We start from the raw sequence: 17,266 nt of genomic DNA, 5'->3' as shown, positions 1-17,266 counted from the left end.
TATCATAAATAGATTTCCCCAAAATGTAGAAATTGTGAGTTTGCTCTGCATAAAGTTTGGAGCCATGTGTATGAACCAGTTGGGCCTTGCAAATTTCAAGTCAGAATATTCTGCTTTTTGCAATACTGTAATTGAACAGTGCATGTTATACTTGTCTCCATAAGTTGAAATATTAGGTGGTAGAGACAATAATCCAAACAAAAATGACTTTATGAAGTAAATTGCATAAAAACTCAATTTCATAGCCAAAATGGAAGAGAATAAACTCACAAACTGATTTTAATTATAATAAAATGTAAGTATTATTTTTAAAGAAAATCCTGTCTTATAGAGGTGAGTGTCAGAGTAATATATTAATTTAACTACTATTTACTTGAAAATCTCTTTGTATAATGTATACATTTCTCAGTGTGGTAAAGAACTGCAGTCATTACATATTTTTGTTGAATTTATAATGCATGTAGGCCACTTTTTAATCACATTATGACATTACTATGCATAAAATCATCGTGTATAGAATATAGCATTGCTGTCTGTTGAATTGATTTCACACTTTGTTTAAAGTTTCATACTGGTTGTTCTATGAAATGTACAACTGAATGCCATTAAGGATTTAATAAGAATATATATGAATTTGATGAGGTCTGTTCATCTTTCAGAATAGTCTTGTGAATGAATTCCTGTGCGTAGAAGGCTCTTCAATTAATCTAGGGAACATGGCTCAGGGCAAATGAACTCATTCTCATGCACATGTTTCTAAAACAATTCTTATTAGTATTTGAGATAAATTAAAATAAAAATCAACAAGAACATGAAAAGAGACTAAGAATAATGTTAATGTGGCAATTTAAACCCATTTCATTTTCCATGTGTCCTTCCATCTCTCACGACTTTCAGCAGCATGCAAGATCTCTGTCCTTAGAGCCAAATATTGCCAATCTTGTGTGGACAACTAAAAGCATTTTTCTAAATGTCTTTAAAGCTGAGGTGGAGAAGAATGACTCTCGCTCTTTGATTTTTATAGAGGTCAAAGGTTGGATCATGGCTGCGCTTTCTCTCTCTGTAGCATTCATGGTCGAGTCAACGTAGTTTTCCTTTGCTGATTTCTATCAGGTTACTTTCTATAGAGCTTTATTTTCAAAGAGAGTGGATGCCAGGTGCAAAGGGGCGCTTCAGAGGACATCTGGAAGAAGCAACAAATGCAGCTTTTTAACTAATTTGACACATCTAACACTTTGGAAATTTTGGAGTTTTGCTTATTTCTAATGTTGCTCTGTGTTTTTCTAGGAAGATAGAGCTTTATATTTGCTAGTGACTTTGCCAATGCATTCTATGGTGTGTCACCATTCCCACGTGGAATGTTATCGTTAAAATGATAGACACAGGAAATGTAATGGAAGAGAACTCATTCAATTTGAACCTGGGACAACCCTATTGCGACTTCTACATGCCCAAAACTTTAGAGAAAGAATGGCATCCTTTGCCGTCTCTGCTACCTGTTGGATAGGACCGCAAATAAGTGATGTAGGTTCTTTTCAGAAAGTGGATGGTCCTTTTCTTTAAAAAAAGAATGAGAATTTGCCTAAGATTATCTTGAATTAATGGAATTCTGAAAATCCAGAGATACCAGGAAGGATGATTACAATAATTGGTAATCATTCCAAATATTAACAGATAATATCACTAGGGGGCTATGGAAGCCTCAAGAAGCTATGATGCCCTTCTGAGGGCAAGACTGTCCCCATTTTGCTGTAAGAAATGATAATTTGAGGAAAAATTAGATTACCACAAGCCAAAACTATTACCAGTTCTTTTATTCATTGTACTTTATCCAATTATTAATATAGTAATACTTTAGGTTTTACACCAGCCTGATAAGTTTCTACAATGTAGGCTAGAAACACATCCATAGTTTCTGCCCTTGGGAACATTTTTTGATTAATTCTGGGGTAATAAGGATGATGAGTCATCTTCTTGTAATAATTTTCTTACCAGAAAGCTAAATAGGAAACAAAATTCGCTAATATTACTACCCTTTTTCCATTTTACAGTGGGGAGAGAGAGAGAGAGAGAGAGACAGACAGACAGACAGACAGACAGACAGACACAGGAGCCAGACCCTAGTTAGTCATGTACTGACCCTTCCTAGCCAATAACAACTTCTCCATAGTGGTGGCTGTACTTCAGGGACCATGGCACGCCTCTTTTCCCTGTTTTGTTGCTATATTAAAATTCAATATTCTTTCTATATTCTTTTTGGTTTTCAGACTTTTTTTGTAAAATTGTTTCTGAGCCACCTGTTTTGCGATTTTACAATTTTATTTCTCTTGTTACTATTGGTAATTTGAAATGGAGGTCCATAAGTTCCAATACGGGACTATGAATCAAAAGTAACGAAGTTATAACTCACTAGTTTCTGTTAGATCGTTATGAGGTTGGCTGATGAAATAGAGCAGGTCCCACATTCTGGCTTCATTATTTTGTTATTTGAAGCATATTCATTAGGGACCTATTGCCACAACACAACATTCCATTTTCTCCTAATTAGAGAAACCATTCAGGGTGATGATAACAGTTGTGAAAGAAAAAGGGGGCCATGCTCCTAGTTAAAAAACATTATGTTGGAACCTTGAAATTGATTAGCTAGTTCATGCTTGGAAAAAGTATCCCTAGCAGTCTTTATGAATGAGTGCTTGTTCAGCGAAGGAGTGTAGAAAGGACAAAGGGAGAGACAGAGAATCAAATCAGCATCTCCTATTTATAAATACCCTCATTTCTATCTATTTACTCCGGAAGTCCCTTCTTTTTTTTAATGTGAAGCAAATCTGTGAAGTGAGATAAAGACTTAGAGCCCCGCGTACTACACAGGTGAGGAAATGCCTAAATCTCCTGTACCTACCATCAGGATTTTTAACTATTCTTTGGCTTCTCCATGCCTAAAAGCAGAGAGGTACAACTGACTGAGAGAAGAATGAGGGAGGATGTGGCCCTGTCCTTCCAAGGGGACCACACTAGTATTATACTGGGTGAAGTATGCCTGGCAGAGGAGCTTAGTATTTTCAATTGCATTGTGAAACTGGTTTGGCAGGTAAATTCCTCAAAAGTCAAACTGGGATGAGAAAGCATGAAGGCAAACTCATTTTTCTAAGTGAGAAAACCTCCTACTGATCCCCGCCCAATGTCATGTTGTCCATACTTGATGGAGTACTATACAGCCAAGATTAACCTGACCTCCCACCTATCAGCCAAGGGCAGAGTAAATTCAACTCCACCTCTACTAAAGATAAATTGATATCTATCTCTAAAAACTTCATAAAACAAACAAAAACCTAGGATGTTTTTAATGACTTATTGACTTTTCAGATTGTTCTTTAAGCTGTTTTTTAAACTTTAAAGGCAACACTGATAATGAACGCTTCCAAATGGTAAAACAGAAAATCCCCTTCAAATATAACCGGCCCGTAGAGGAATGGCTGCAGGAAAAAGGTAACCGTCGTTAAAACTTTCATTTTAAAATCATTTGATTCTAAACCCTCATTTTTAAAGCCTGCAAATAAATGTTCCTTAAATGATAATCGCCTGCTGCATAAATGACTGTTTTAATTTTCATTATAATTTGTGTCAGCTTCCACCTGCCATACGTTGATAAATCATGCTATAATACATTGCCATTAAAATACAGTTAAAGGGACTAACATCTAGCCTGCTATTAGTGTGACAACCACAAACAAAAAAAAAATTCCAGGAATGTCTAAAAAAGAAATGTATTATGGCAATTTAACCACTGCATGACATTATTTGTTAATTTATTTTAAATTACCTCATATACCAGAGCTTTCTAAAAAAAAAAAATTTCAAAGGTATTTTTTAAAGTTACATGTTGAGCTATTTTGGCTTTCCTGTCTATGTATTATGCTTAACTAAAAACTAAAAATCATAGACTGACTTGAAACTTAAACTGCTTAAAACAAATGTTATGAGGGAAGCAGTGTGTTTTAACATTTGTTTTTAAACAAAGAAATGAACAAGAAAGATGAATTTTGCCTTTAAATTGAAACCTAGAGGCAAAAGTGTGTGTGTTTTTTTTAATGAGATTAATTGCATCCTCCTTGCTGACTGAAACAAGAAAACAAGCCTATTTTACACTTTGGATGCATGACACCCTTGTGTATTTGATGTTTTATGCAACAAATATGTAAGTGGTGAAGACAATGAGTTAGAATTGGAAAGGCTCATGAAAGGCAAAACAGTTTCTGATTTGCTCAACGAAACAACCACTCGTTATTAAAAGACGACAGTGGTTGTAATTCAAATTAGACTTTTCATTGTGGCTTCTGTCGGTTATGAGATGAACCATTGTATTTTAACGAAGAAAATGTCTATGTCTACGAAGCTATGCATTCTGCCCTCTACTGAGCCAAGCTTACTCTTCTCTCAAGACCTCAAATGATCCCTTAAAGTTTGTGGAGATTTGATCACATCACCTCTGAGGAGGAATTGGGGGCACGCTTTACTGCACAACTTCCGAAACAAAGGACCACTGCAGTTTGAAGCTGGGTGAAGACATTCAGAGCTTAAAACACGGAAAATCCTCACCAACACTTAACTGTTTGCCCTGTTTTCAACATATGTGGTCTAATTAAAAATAAATTAAGAATAACTATAAAAAGCAAATAATTCTGTTTAGTAATCAAAAGCTCATAAAGTCCCTTTAACATTAAATACAATGATTGCCTCACTTTTAAAAAGGAAAAGAAAACTAGATGCATGTCTGAGTCTCATGTGCCTGAGAGAACTTTTTTGTTTCTTTCAATTTATGTTAATACTATTTTCTTTTACTCCATTGCCTTTTGAAGTCTAAGTTTAATAGCATGCCAGGCATTTTCATTTGTATAAACCATTATAAAGTATTGGTAGGCTTTTAGTTTTCCTTACGATAGCATTGTTATGAAGTGGCTTTCATATAGAACGATGCTTTCAAGTGCGTAAATTGAGGGTTGGCATGGGATAGGGGATGCTGGGGTGGGACAGAGGAAGGCATCGTAGTTTCTTATCTAATACATATGTTTATACATGCATCTAATATTGCAAAGATTTTTTTTTTGAAACTGTCAGATTCTCTTCTACATTATTTTCACTGAAATTCTTTTTTGCTATAATTTGGGTGAGTAACATCTATTCGTTCTATTGCTTTGCCTCTTCCTCTGCCTAGCTAACTTTCCCATCAAAAGCTATGGAAAATATACACTGAAAGACCTTGTGACAATGCGCGTAAAGGGTGGAGAAAGAAAGATGACTAGACAGATGCGCTAGGAAGCACTTGGAACGCCTCTGTGGCACTGTTTCTGTCACTGGAGAGGAGAGCCAGGTCGTAGCATTCCCAAGTCTGTTTTCTGGCTCTGTCTACTATTGATTCACTTTCTGACCTTAGACAATCCACTTAACCTCTTTCTGTCTCAGGTTTCCAATCTGAGGAGAGGAGAAATAATACAGACTGTTCCCCAGGGGTGTTCTGAGGTTTAATTAATTAGTTTTGCGCAGCGCTGACTAGAGACATGCAAAGATTTAATTTAAGCATATGGGAACTTAACTTCCAAATGAGGTAACACTTAAAGATTTCCAAGAGGACAAACAGCTAAAACAAAACCCTGACTGATGATGTGAAGGAATACGGCATTGATTTTGAAAAAATTGGGGCACACAATAAAAAGGGAGGCTTTCTCAAGTCTATCCTTCTTATCCTATAGAGAGAGGATGGTGCTGGCTATATATTCTGCTTAGCTGAGAAAGATAAGTCAATTAGAGGAGAAGACAAGAGAGTGAATGTGCTTTACTCTTCTTTTCTGATTGTTAGCTTTGCTATTAACCAACTAACATAAGGTGCAGAGCGCTAGGTCAATGCTTTGAAACAAACAAAAAGCAAATATAGCTAGAAGTACATCATAAAACAAACAAGTAAACAGAAACCCAAGTGCTTTCTATGACGTGATAGGAAATGGAATGCACAGCCCCTTCATTGTCTCACCCTGCCAATTTCATTTGCAAGATATGGTTAGCAAGATCTCGCTTGGAAAGCAGTAGTAGCCAGGGATGAAGGAGTAGCTTAATGTTATGGTCTTCAAACATGTCTTGCTTTTCCTAATGCTTGGGTCAGTTTCCAGTGAGCAAAGACCACTTTATGGGGTGAACTGTAGTAGAGGAGATGAATGCAATCCATCCTTCTCAGCTAGTATAATTCAGCTCTGAATTTCAATTTTCTCTGATCCTCTTTTCATTTGCAAGCTTTGACAGAATGAATATTCCCTAGAAAGTAAGATGAAAACCATTATAGAAGTTATCACCGTGAAGTACTCTCAGGAATATTAGATTATAAAGCCTTCTAGTCATAATCAAGATTATTCAACCATTAACTAGCTAGGAGTACTTGATTATATGCAGATAACAGAAAAGAGATAAGGATGAATGCTATGAAGGAACAATAGTTATGGGTAACACTGGGGCTGTCCAGTGTAAGATATTAAATTTTCATCCTACAAATCTCTTATAAGGTACCTTGTTTTAATTTCTGTTAAGCTGACCCAATGCCTATTCTGTAGAAATATTTCAACATTTCAATTATACGATTTTTATGTAGCAAGTTTAGAAATCCTGGGAAAAGTTGTTGTCAAAACTAAACTATACAGAGGAGTAAACTCCAGGCCCCTACACTGATATTAGGCACTTAACTCTTGCTGCCTATGTGTGAAGAGGTCAGTGGCCAAAGGGCAGATACTGATGCATGTACAGAGGACCCTGAAGGAATTGATGCAAAAATAATGAGAATGTGATCCATCAATTTTGACTACACCTTTGGGACTTGGACAATTCTGTTATCTCTAAAGTCAGCAGGTCCCTTTTCTATGCTGTAGAGATGTTTATAAAGTGAAGATCACTCTGACTGTAACAAGTTCACCTTCAATTCCTTAAGCTTTCACACAGGTATTATTTATGTTATTCCTCAGTAACAAGTCCTTAAAAGTCACTCAATTAGCAGAGTTGGCATCTATCTAAAGAGCACCTTCAGAATGGTTTCCCTCCTCTGCTGCTTTAATTTCTTCCAGGAGCATGCACTGAGGAAAAGCTATAAATTGTACAGTTTTCACATTAGACACCAGGAATTCAGGGACAGCTAAGCATTTGCATAGCCTTGAAGGTCATATCATAGGGGTACAGATTAAGGGCCCAAACAGCATCATATACTTCTGCTCATTAAATCAGAGCATGTAGGGCAAAAACTTCAATCTCTTAAATGGCTATTCACCTTTAACAAGCAGTCAAGCATAAGTAGCAAATTTTTCCAAAGTTTTATAGCCAAAGTAATCCAGTGATTAAGGTCAGGATGAATAGAGTATTGTTTAGTCACTAAATGAAGTGAAGAAAAACTCAAAGGGATATACTTAATTCTATTAATAGGTCTATCTTTCCCTTTCTCCATATGGAAAAGCAGAAGAAAATAATCTAAAGAAATAGTAGCAAAGAAGGCTTTAGCATGTAGCTTCCATGATAAATAACAATTAAATTTAAGTATCTTTAAAACAACTTTTTTTCTGGGAAGGATCTAGCTTGAGATAGACTTTTTAAAAATAATTAGAAATAGTTGGTAGTAAGGTTGAGTTCCAGTATTCTAAACTCTATTCTGCCCGGTTTTTATTCTGATAGTGTTCTTCCTACAGAAGTATAAATTTCCTCAATGACAACACCAAACAGGTGGACTACTGATATCCATCAACCCATGAACCTATCTCCGTATAATTTAAGGAGGTTTTAGTGTTCCTTGCTTCATTAATATCTCTCTTCTTCTGAAGATATTACTGATTATGAATGACATAGTCTCCAACCTCCTACCTCCAGTTCTACTTATTTTTTAACACAAAGCATAGTTTAGTTGTCTGATAATAACCTCTTGCCTCCTAAAGAAGTAGCTATGACAATTTATTTGTCATGGTATGTCAAACAGTTAATATAAGAAGAATCTTATTCACCATGAAGATATAGCAAATTATGCAATTGATGACTAAAATATTCATTTTTATAAGTGTATAATAGTCCTAATCTTTTACATGAAATTTAATTTTAGTTAATATAATTTGTCTTGCCTATTCTTTAAATTCAATGTTCTTAATCACTTCCCTAAGATTTTGTTTATCAAACATAATTTCTTTTAATTGTCATTAAGTAAATTTAAGCTTAAAAAGTCAAACCAATAAGCACTTATCATTTATTCTGGTTATTATTTGATTCAGAGATTTATGTCATCCACAATTACATATTAAAGGAAATTGTTACAGCTTCCACCATTGAAACAAGAAATCTTCTTCCAAAGGAGAAAAAAGAAATAAAGACCTCATTCTTCAGGTTATTTAGGATGTTCAGCTAGACCGTGGAAGAGAGAACCATAAGGAGATGTTACTTGCCCATATCAGTGTTGAATTTGTGTTGTCTTTTTATCCCTTTTCAATTGCTCAGGAAAGCCTGCTTTGATGCCTGGTTCATTCAGACCAGGTAGGGCAAAGAGGGAAAATGAATGGAAATAATAATATTTCCTCCACCCAACCCACTAGGCCGGCAGTTAACCATCTTCAACACCCAGGCGCAAATAGCCATCGGAGGAAACGACAAACGCCTCTTCCAAGGCCAACTCTCTGGGCTGTATTATGATGGTTTGAAGGTACTGAATATGGCAGCTGAGAACAACCCTAATATTAAAATCAATGGAAGTGTCCGGCTGGTAGGCGAAGTCCCATCGATCTTGGGAACCACACAGACCACCTCCATGCCCCCAGAAATGTCTACAACTGTTATGGAAACCACCACTACCATGGCCACTACTACAACTCGCAAAAATCGCTCTACAGCCAGCATTCAGGTAAGCCTTTTTCTAAGAATTACTTGCTTCTGGATCTTTGTATTTAAAAGCGACTATCATTGTCAGTTTTCTCTGTGTTAAGGAATTCAGTGCTGTGTTTATAGGAAAGATGCATGGTGATGTTCATAGTAATAAGACTCAGGAGCAGAAATAGTTATGAGAGTTTTGTGGTGCTTGTGGTTGTGGCTGTGTCACATTTGTCACTGAAATGTTTAAGCTGTTATTCAAAATGAGCAATGGACTGTGCTTTTGGCATGAAATGTTCTGTTATTTTATTACTGCTTCTTTTCAAATAGCAAAAAGGAAAGAAGGTAAAAGCAATTTTGTTATCCTAGGGAAGACTGCATCGAGTTCTACTGTATACACATCCTCCAGATGGCTTTGTTAGAACATGACACCAATGGGTGCTATTAAATCAAGGGTAATTGGGGCTGGAGAGATGGCTCAGTGGTCTAAAGCACCTACTTGGAACAAGCTTGGCAAAGCACAGGGACCGCGGTTCAATCCCCCAGCACCACATGCCAGCCAGCCCCGCCCCCAGGTGGGCTGAGCTGGCCACACACACACACACACACACACACACACACACTGAAGGAAAAAATAAATAAATAATTTAAAAAAAATAAATAAATAAACCAAGGGTAATTGAAACTAGAAGTTCAATAATCTTAGTAAAATGTGGTCTTTGTGTGTCATATTAAATCTTGATTAATCATTTTTCATTTTGGGGGTCTACTTGGTTTCTCTTCTGTTTGACTGAGATACTAATTATATTAGGAAAAGTGAAGATTTGAATTTAGCTAGGCAGGAAGTCCTTAGTTTTGTGGTAAGGCTTTTGTTTTTCTGCTTTAAAGTAATTATATCCAAGCCAAAGCTTCATAGTTTGCCAACTCCCTGGACATTTCATAAATCTATTTAGTAGGGGGTAGGAGGTTAATCGAGTTGTTAGCCCTAAAGTCTCTGGCATAAAATAAGACATTGCAACTGCTTGTGGGAAAACCAACCCTAGTCTAGTCAGTGTTTGTGAAAAAATTCATTAGATCAGTACTTGTCCCTTTTGCTTCCCAGTACTAAGACATTACTTATTTCAGGGTGGCGGGAGTGAACACCTGTAATCCCAGAACTAGGGAGGCTGAGGCAAGAGAATTGTGGCAAGTTCTAGGTCAATGTAGGCTGCAAAGGGAGTTCAAGTGCAACCTGAACTTCGCAGTGAGGCCCTGTCTCAATAAAATAAAAACATCAGGAACTCAATTGAGTCTTAGACATCACCCTTCCATTGACTTGAGTGGACATTGTAAATTTAAAGTCAATAATCAATTAAACCTTCATTGTGCTCCCATTATTCTGAATTAGTTTCATGTGAGGTAAGCAGAGGTCGAAGTGCTGTGCTCCTTTCCCTTTTCCTTTGAACAGAAATCCAGAGGGCTCCTTATCATAGTTTCATAAAAGCAATTTGAAGCTGTGCTGATGATGCTATCAGCCAACTTTATGTGTTTTCTAAAGGCAGCTAAGAACCTGGCCGGCATAGCAGTTTTATAATCCCAGGTTCTATTCCACGCATACCTACACATATGATCAAGAGAACAAAAGGAGTGCTACTGTGCTAATATTAAAGCAATAACTCCTGACACCTCACTCCACTCACTGAAAAGAAGATAAAAGGCAATGTATATTTCTATTATGACTCTCTATAGCTCAAGAGCAGATCTGTTTATTGTTGTTGAAGGGTTAGTTCTATTTGCACAGGTCTTGGCAGACCTGTTTTGTTTCTGTCAGAATCTATTCTGTAAACTCTGTGGGAAGCAGAGGAGAAATGGCTTTTTCTTCACTGGAATGGCTGATCCTGTAGTCCTTTTTAAAGCCAAATTTTCACTGACTGTGGGATGATTTAACTTTATACAGAGATTCAGGGACTAAGCCATGATAATTGTCAGTTTTGGACTTTTCCTCCCCCAGCAAGTACATATTTGGAGCAGACAGGGTGAATCCCTAAACCTTTTTTACAAATGAAAATAAGTCAGGACTTTTTAAACAGACTGGGTTTCAAGATACAAAGTTAATCTTGCCAGTGATCCTAACTCTAAACCTCATAGAACTCAAGTTCTTTTGGAGGAAGTGGATTTCTAGGACAGCCCTCTTCCACCATCGCTCCCTTGTGTGTGTTCTCTTCGTTAGAGGCCAGTAATAATTGGATTAAATCTACATGTTTTTCCCTTTGCTTCTATAAGGGCTATAAAGAGGAGTTACAAATCTGTTGACACACTTGGTTTTCAAGAGTGTGTAAATACATACTCTTGGAGGAAAGCCAACAGCCTTGTAGACATGTGTAGAAAAGGAATGAGGAATAAAAATGCCCTATGATTTCATAAAGGCAAACTAGGGGAAATTATGTTATGTCAAGGGTTTGGGGCTATTTTGCTTTCATCGAATACCCATAGGAACTCTGCCCTGCGTTCCACAAAAAAAAAAAAACAAAAAACTTGAACTACTGTTCTCTATGACTATTCATTTCTCAACTACATTCTACAGATTGCATCAAGCCTATGTCAGGGTGGAAAATGCAGAAACCCTTGCATCCAGTTAGAAGTTTAGCTCAAATCCTAGACCCAGGAGACTTGGGAGGAAAAAGGTGAAAGCCCTGGAGCTTTAGTACACCTCCGTAACCCAGCTAATTTTCTTGGATGAAGAATGCCCATAGAGCATTCATCTCTGGGAGATCATTCAGAAAGCAAAAAGAACATGTAGGAAAGATTGGGTTCATATTCACTTTTACATCTACTTTGAAGTCCTTTTTCAAATGATACTCTGTTCTGTTGTCTTTTGCTTTGATAATATTATTTTTTAAAAGTGCCTGAAATCGAGACTGGTTTTGGAGAAAAAAGTGAACATGTGAGTTCACGGGTATAAAATCCTTCTTATTCAAAAATCTTCTGGTTCTTTCTAGAGCATGAACTAAGAAAGCATCATCTGAGGCGTTTATTTCAGGTGGACTCTACTAGTGTTGATTTCAGATCAAAGTAAAGCTGTAAAATGCTCTTAGAGCTGCTCTTACTGTGTGTGAGCATGAAAAAAAATAGTTTCTCGGTGAATTGATACAGCTTTCCGATGCTCTATTCTCCTGGAAGAAATGGGTGCTTTGATCTTTCTGTTATTCCAGTTTGTAAGAGACTTGAGTGTAAAACTGCTTTTGAATGACATGGACTATTTAAATTACCCACAGCTATTGTATCCGAGCCATAGAACTTGACTCTGTATTAAGAAAAATGTCTGTAGGTACCCTCAAATTTAAAAAAGTTAAGATACTCACTGATAGACAAGGAGTATGTGTGTGTGTGTGTGGGGGGGGTAATTCTCAAGTAAAGATCTCACACACAGTAGTGAGCAGTAAACAGACATTGAATAAATTACTATAAAGGACAGGCTTTATTCCCAACTTTATAGTCACTTAACAACTGGAGGTGAGTGTCTGGGGGGAAACTTTCCTTCTATAAGTGTCAGAGTACTGTGGACTTTTTTTTTTTCTAGAGGTAAGACTATAGTTTAGTGATTCATTGTATGTACTAGGAACAAAATAGCCTAGATTTAAAATCTAGTTCATTTTCATGTTGTGTCCCTAGACAAATCACATAGGTTCTAGGCAACTCCTGCTGAAAAACAACTTTCTCATAATTTGGTGACTTAAAATAACTATTCATTAGATCTCATAATTTGACAGATCAGAATAATGGGCAGAGTTCAATGTAATAATTTCTCTCTCCTTTATGAAGTTGATTGGGGTTATTCAGTGACTGTTTGGTCTGGTGGGTTTGGCTTTCCCTGTATATGTCATGCCTGAATTGGTTAAGGGGAAAGACTGGACTCAAGTGGGCTACTTTCCCTCTTTATGTTATCTCCAGGATTCTCCCTATATTCCCTTCAACAGAATAGTTGGACAGACTTCATGGGGTCAAAGCTTCCAGAGAGTGTGTCTTAAGAAAGGAATGTCATGGTATATAGTTTCCTATATCCTGGAAACTGGGTGGGCATTACCATACCCTGTGGGTCTAAGAATCTAGGGCTTTCCCTCTTCTAAGAGAGGAGATAGGAACCTCCTTTCTCCATAGGGAGGAAAAAAAGCTTTAAAAAAATAAAGGTAAGCATTTGCAACCAAATCTGAGCTGAACATGAGGCAAAATGGGGTGGGAAGGGGAGTTATAAGCCATGTTTATACTACCTCTACTATTCTAAGGATAACTGAGTCAATATAAGTACAGTACTCAAAATAAGTATACTACACAGAGTAAGATAGTAGGTGTTTTAGTAATTGTTATAAGAATAATCTCTTGACTATGATAGCTATAATTTAGATTGTGACTAAGGATTTTGGAAAGGTTAGATATTTATAGGAAATCTGGGGTTTAATTTATAGGCAGAAATTATTTCTGATAAAAATGTCTATTATATTGAGACTGCATGAATTTTTCTGATAGTTATCCATTTTGAACTTCTTAAAAAAACTTTTAATCAAACCCAAATGTTCTATGGAACTTGAGAAATAGGTTTCTTTATGAAATTTATCTTTTTACCCATATTTTGAAGATTACAAAGAAAAGGAATCCAAGCCCCTTACCATCGTAGAGTTTATAATCTGAGGAAGACAAAAGGGCTTGAAATTAACTATCACTATGAGACTGCGGTATATGGGTGATTGTGTATGTTGGGGATGATGAATTGTGTAGAGAAGAACTTGGCCAGTTTTAATGAATGAAGTAGGTATAGAACAGGGCCTTTGAAAATGAGTACAGTTGAACGGTAGGGCAAGAAACAAGTTCCTGTTGGTCAAACATGAGAAGCTACACTGTAAATGTCAAAGATGATCATTTCTGGGAGAAATAACCATGACCATTTAGAAAGCAGAGTGGATATGTGTGGTTGTGAGAGACAAAGGATCCGAATTTTGAGAACCTTAGCCTTGAACTCCCCCAGACGGGAGATCCAAGGACTAAATAGGATAGGATTCCTTGTGGGTCTTAGTGTTATGAATAATCCACCATGGGCACTTCCACCACAGCTGACTTCAGTGTGGGAGGGTAGCCATAGTGTCATCAGTACATCTGTTTCTAACACAGGAAGACTGAGCTCATTGTACGCTCAGATTTGTCAGTCTTCATTCAGGCTAGAGGGAAGAGTGACCAAAAAAAGTCTTTTACTACTAATTTTCAGCTCTACAGCCAAAATGTTTCCACAAGAGAAGAAAGGACCAAAAGGAAAATAGCTCAAAGAATGATGTGCATTCTCTTATCTGCAGCTTTCAGCCTAAGTTGTTATCAGCAGAGAGAGCTCAATGCGTTCTGTGCAAATCGCCATTTGGAATTGTTTATAAGCTATTAGCAGGAGCCAGATCATAACCCACTTTTCTGTCCTGGGCATTGGCAAAGTCACCTTGACACTGGCTAGTGCTCTATAGCACTAGAAAATTGCCAGGAAATGACAATGCTCAGGCTGAGCTGAGGCTATCCTAATAAGAAGCATAAATGAAAGACTAAGGTTTGTAAGATTTCATTTTTCAGTTCAAACTTCACAAATGCAGTGGTGGAATATAAACTTCTTTCAAAACTTCTGGAAGGAAACAATAATGATTTAGGTTTTGTAACAGAACCTGTATAGAAAGCTCTTGCTTTGGCTTTTTAGTTTCAGGCTTAAGACCCTAAGATGCATACTTCATCCTTGATCCAGAAGGTTGTAAAATGAAACAAAGCAAAAGCTTGTAATTGAAAAATTACTCCTATGTATGGTCTATTCTGGATAGAACTCCAGTATTTGACTGGCAAAGCATGCTGTTTAGCATCAGGATTTCTGAACTGGACTCAGATTCTTCCAGTGACTTAGGTGTACATCTCTGAGCAGGTTGATTAGCCTCTCTAAGCTTCAGTGTCATGACCCGAGACAAGATGATGATGTAATTTCCCACACAGGCTTGCTGTGCATAGAAGTATGATCACAGAAAACAACCCAGAAGTTTTGACTGAAAGTTTTCACATGGACGAAACACTTCACACCAAGAGACTCAGAATTCACAGATCTTCATAGAGTTTAGCATTCCTTGTAGGGTTGGATAAACTGAAGAAGAGTGATTTTGTCTCCACTTACACAAACCTACAATGATATAGGAGAGTCCTAGATTAAATCAGAGTCTTGAACTATCAATGAAAAGAGTTTTCTATGGGAGACTTACAGATTCTGGAGTGGGCATTGACTTTGCTGAACAGTTACTCCATAATGTTATACAATACTCTTATTAGGCCGATGCAAATGAGTCTGTCAAACTGATCAAATATGAGCAATTTCATATCGTTCCACAAAAAGAATGGCACTCAGACTTGCAGCACATTGTTGTAGAAGGCATATCAGGAACTAAACTAGGCTAGAACAGCAATTTTTTTCCAGGGTCCTTGAATGGTCAATCTGTCTTGGATTGGGACATAAGACAGATCTATTTTATCTCAAACACCACACTCAACAGGATATAGATCACCCTACATCAAGAGTGGCCATTCTCACTCAGAATTATCTCCTCGGCATCCCTCTACCTCATCCCTGCTGCCACTGCCTTGACAGAAGTAAGACAAGGAATCCATGGAGTTTTCACTCTCTTGCTTTCACCACTAGACAATGGAGCCTCCAGGGAAAGTTTATTTTAGGATCAGGGTTCAACTAATATTGATTAACAGCCTTACATAATGTGCGGCTCCAGGGCTCCTTCCTTTCCTGCCAACCCTCATAACTGGCGGATGCGCTGAAGATTTGTCAGTCTAATTAGATTTTTCGAAGCCAGCCAAGAATTGCTTTCTGTCTTCTCACCCTGGCACAGGTACTTTCTTTTCTCCTCTCAGAGAACAATTTTTGGGGGGAAGTAAATTGGACTCTAATTTACTTATTGCCTGCTAAGCTTCTCTAGTGACATTTTCTCTCTAGAATTGCATAGTTTTTTGATTAAACAAAACAACAACAACAACAACAAAAAAAGCTAAGCCAAGCCTGAGAGGTTTTCCTTCCTATGAAAGAATCGACCAGGCCAGTGAAGAGAATACAGTGTAATCTTCTCAGCCTCTTTTTAATACCTTAATTTCTATGAGTTGGACAAGCCATTCCCTGAGGTATGTCTAGTCACTTAAAAGGGGCTGTGAGAAAGGTACTGATGGCAGACAGGCTGGAAGTCTGCCAGTCCCCAGAGGAATGACGGAGATGCCCTTCTAATTAGGCTGTAATTCTGGTAGGATAGAATTTGCAGCAGCATCACCGATAAAATACTGGATCTTACTTCAGAGCACCTAAGTAACTGGGAGATAAGTGAGTTCAGTTCTTGGCTACCCATACACAGCCATTCTCAAGTGTTTTTAAAGCTCAGGGTAGTTGTGTTTTTTCAGTCATCTAAGAGACCACTCAGCCAAGTCCAAAGCCGATGAAGCCAAAGCCCTTCCAGTAGGGCCTCTGGCTCTTCTCCTTGGCCTTTCACTCACCCTACTTCTAGGGCTGTGTGCCATTTGCACAGGGCTTGGTCCTCCTTGAGCATAGACCAGAGTAAAAGAGGAATAAATGAGTCCACCATGGGGTCAGAGCTTGCCTTTACTTGAAATAATGATTTTTAAAATAAAGGTTTTCTTTATTAATATTGATTTGAAAGTATTGCAATAAAATATTACTTCTCTGGAAAACTGCCTTTGAGGCACCTTACAGCCGTATGCCCGACATGAACATCCTGCTCGCTCCACTGCCTTGGTGTTGCTCAGACACCTCAGCACACATGTGTCTTCTCCTTACCTTTCCCACCCACTCAAGGGACTCCTATTCTGTCCTCTTCCAGCAGTGCCCTGGCATACAAAGAGGACCTCTCATACCATCTGCTATGGAATCAGTGTCCTCGTCACCTTCCTCCCTTCGTTATCTCTCACAGCAGTTGTCGCCACCTGTCACTGCATCACATATTTGTTTATTGTCTCCAGCTGAATGCCAGCTCTGGGATAACAAGGTCTTCACTGTGAGCAGGATAATAGAAGTGCATAGGATAGGACTCAGCACAGACTGAGAGTCACTAATGGTTGAAAGGGCTTCCTTGGTACCCATACACCAGCACTCCCTAAAGGAGCACTTATGTGCAGCCTGGACCTTGCTTGTGGCCCTGTGCTTCTCTTGGTTCTCTCCCTTATGGCTCATCAATGGGAGCAGTCAGCCCTGGTTTTCCTGCTCTTGAATCCTTACCTTAAAAATAAGGTGTTCCAGGCATCTAGGAGAGCTGAGGCAGGAGGATCGAAAAGGTCTAAGGTCAAGCCCTGCCTGGACAACTTAGTGAGACTTCACCTAGATGTGAACATATTATAGCTA

General features: G+C 37.8%; 1 protein-coding gene across 6 annotated transcripts in view; it reads left to right on the top strand.

The window, feature by feature from the left end:
* Nrxn3 (neurexin 3) overlaps positions 1 to 17,266 on the top strand; it is a 1,645,001-nt gene that overhangs the window by 1,470,860 nt on the left and 156,875 nt on the right. For 3 of the 6 annotated variants that reach the window (XM_004624711.2, XM_004624715.2, XM_004624714.2), the window contains 2 exons: positions 3,397 to 3,486; positions 8,601 to 8,905. In XM_004624711.2, coding sequence (XP_004624768.1) covers positions 3,397 to 3,486; positions 8,601 to 8,905 — 395 coding nt within the window. The remainder of the gene's footprint in view (positions 1 to 3,396; positions 3,487 to 8,600; positions 8,906 to 17,266) is intronic. The other 3 variants (XM_004624712.2, XM_004624713.1, XM_004624716.2) reach the window with 1 other exon arrangement.

Source organism: Octodon degus, unplaced genomic scaffold (assembly GCF_000260255.1).
Source record: "Octodon degus isolate 3935 unplaced genomic scaffold, OctDeg1.0 scaffold00007, whole genome shotgun sequence".
Classification (NCBI taxonomy): Eukaryota; Metazoa; Chordata; class Mammalia; order Rodentia; family Octodontidae; genus Octodon; species Octodon degus.
Note: the sequence above shows the minus strand (reverse complement) of the source record. Positions and strands in the feature narration are given on the sequence as shown.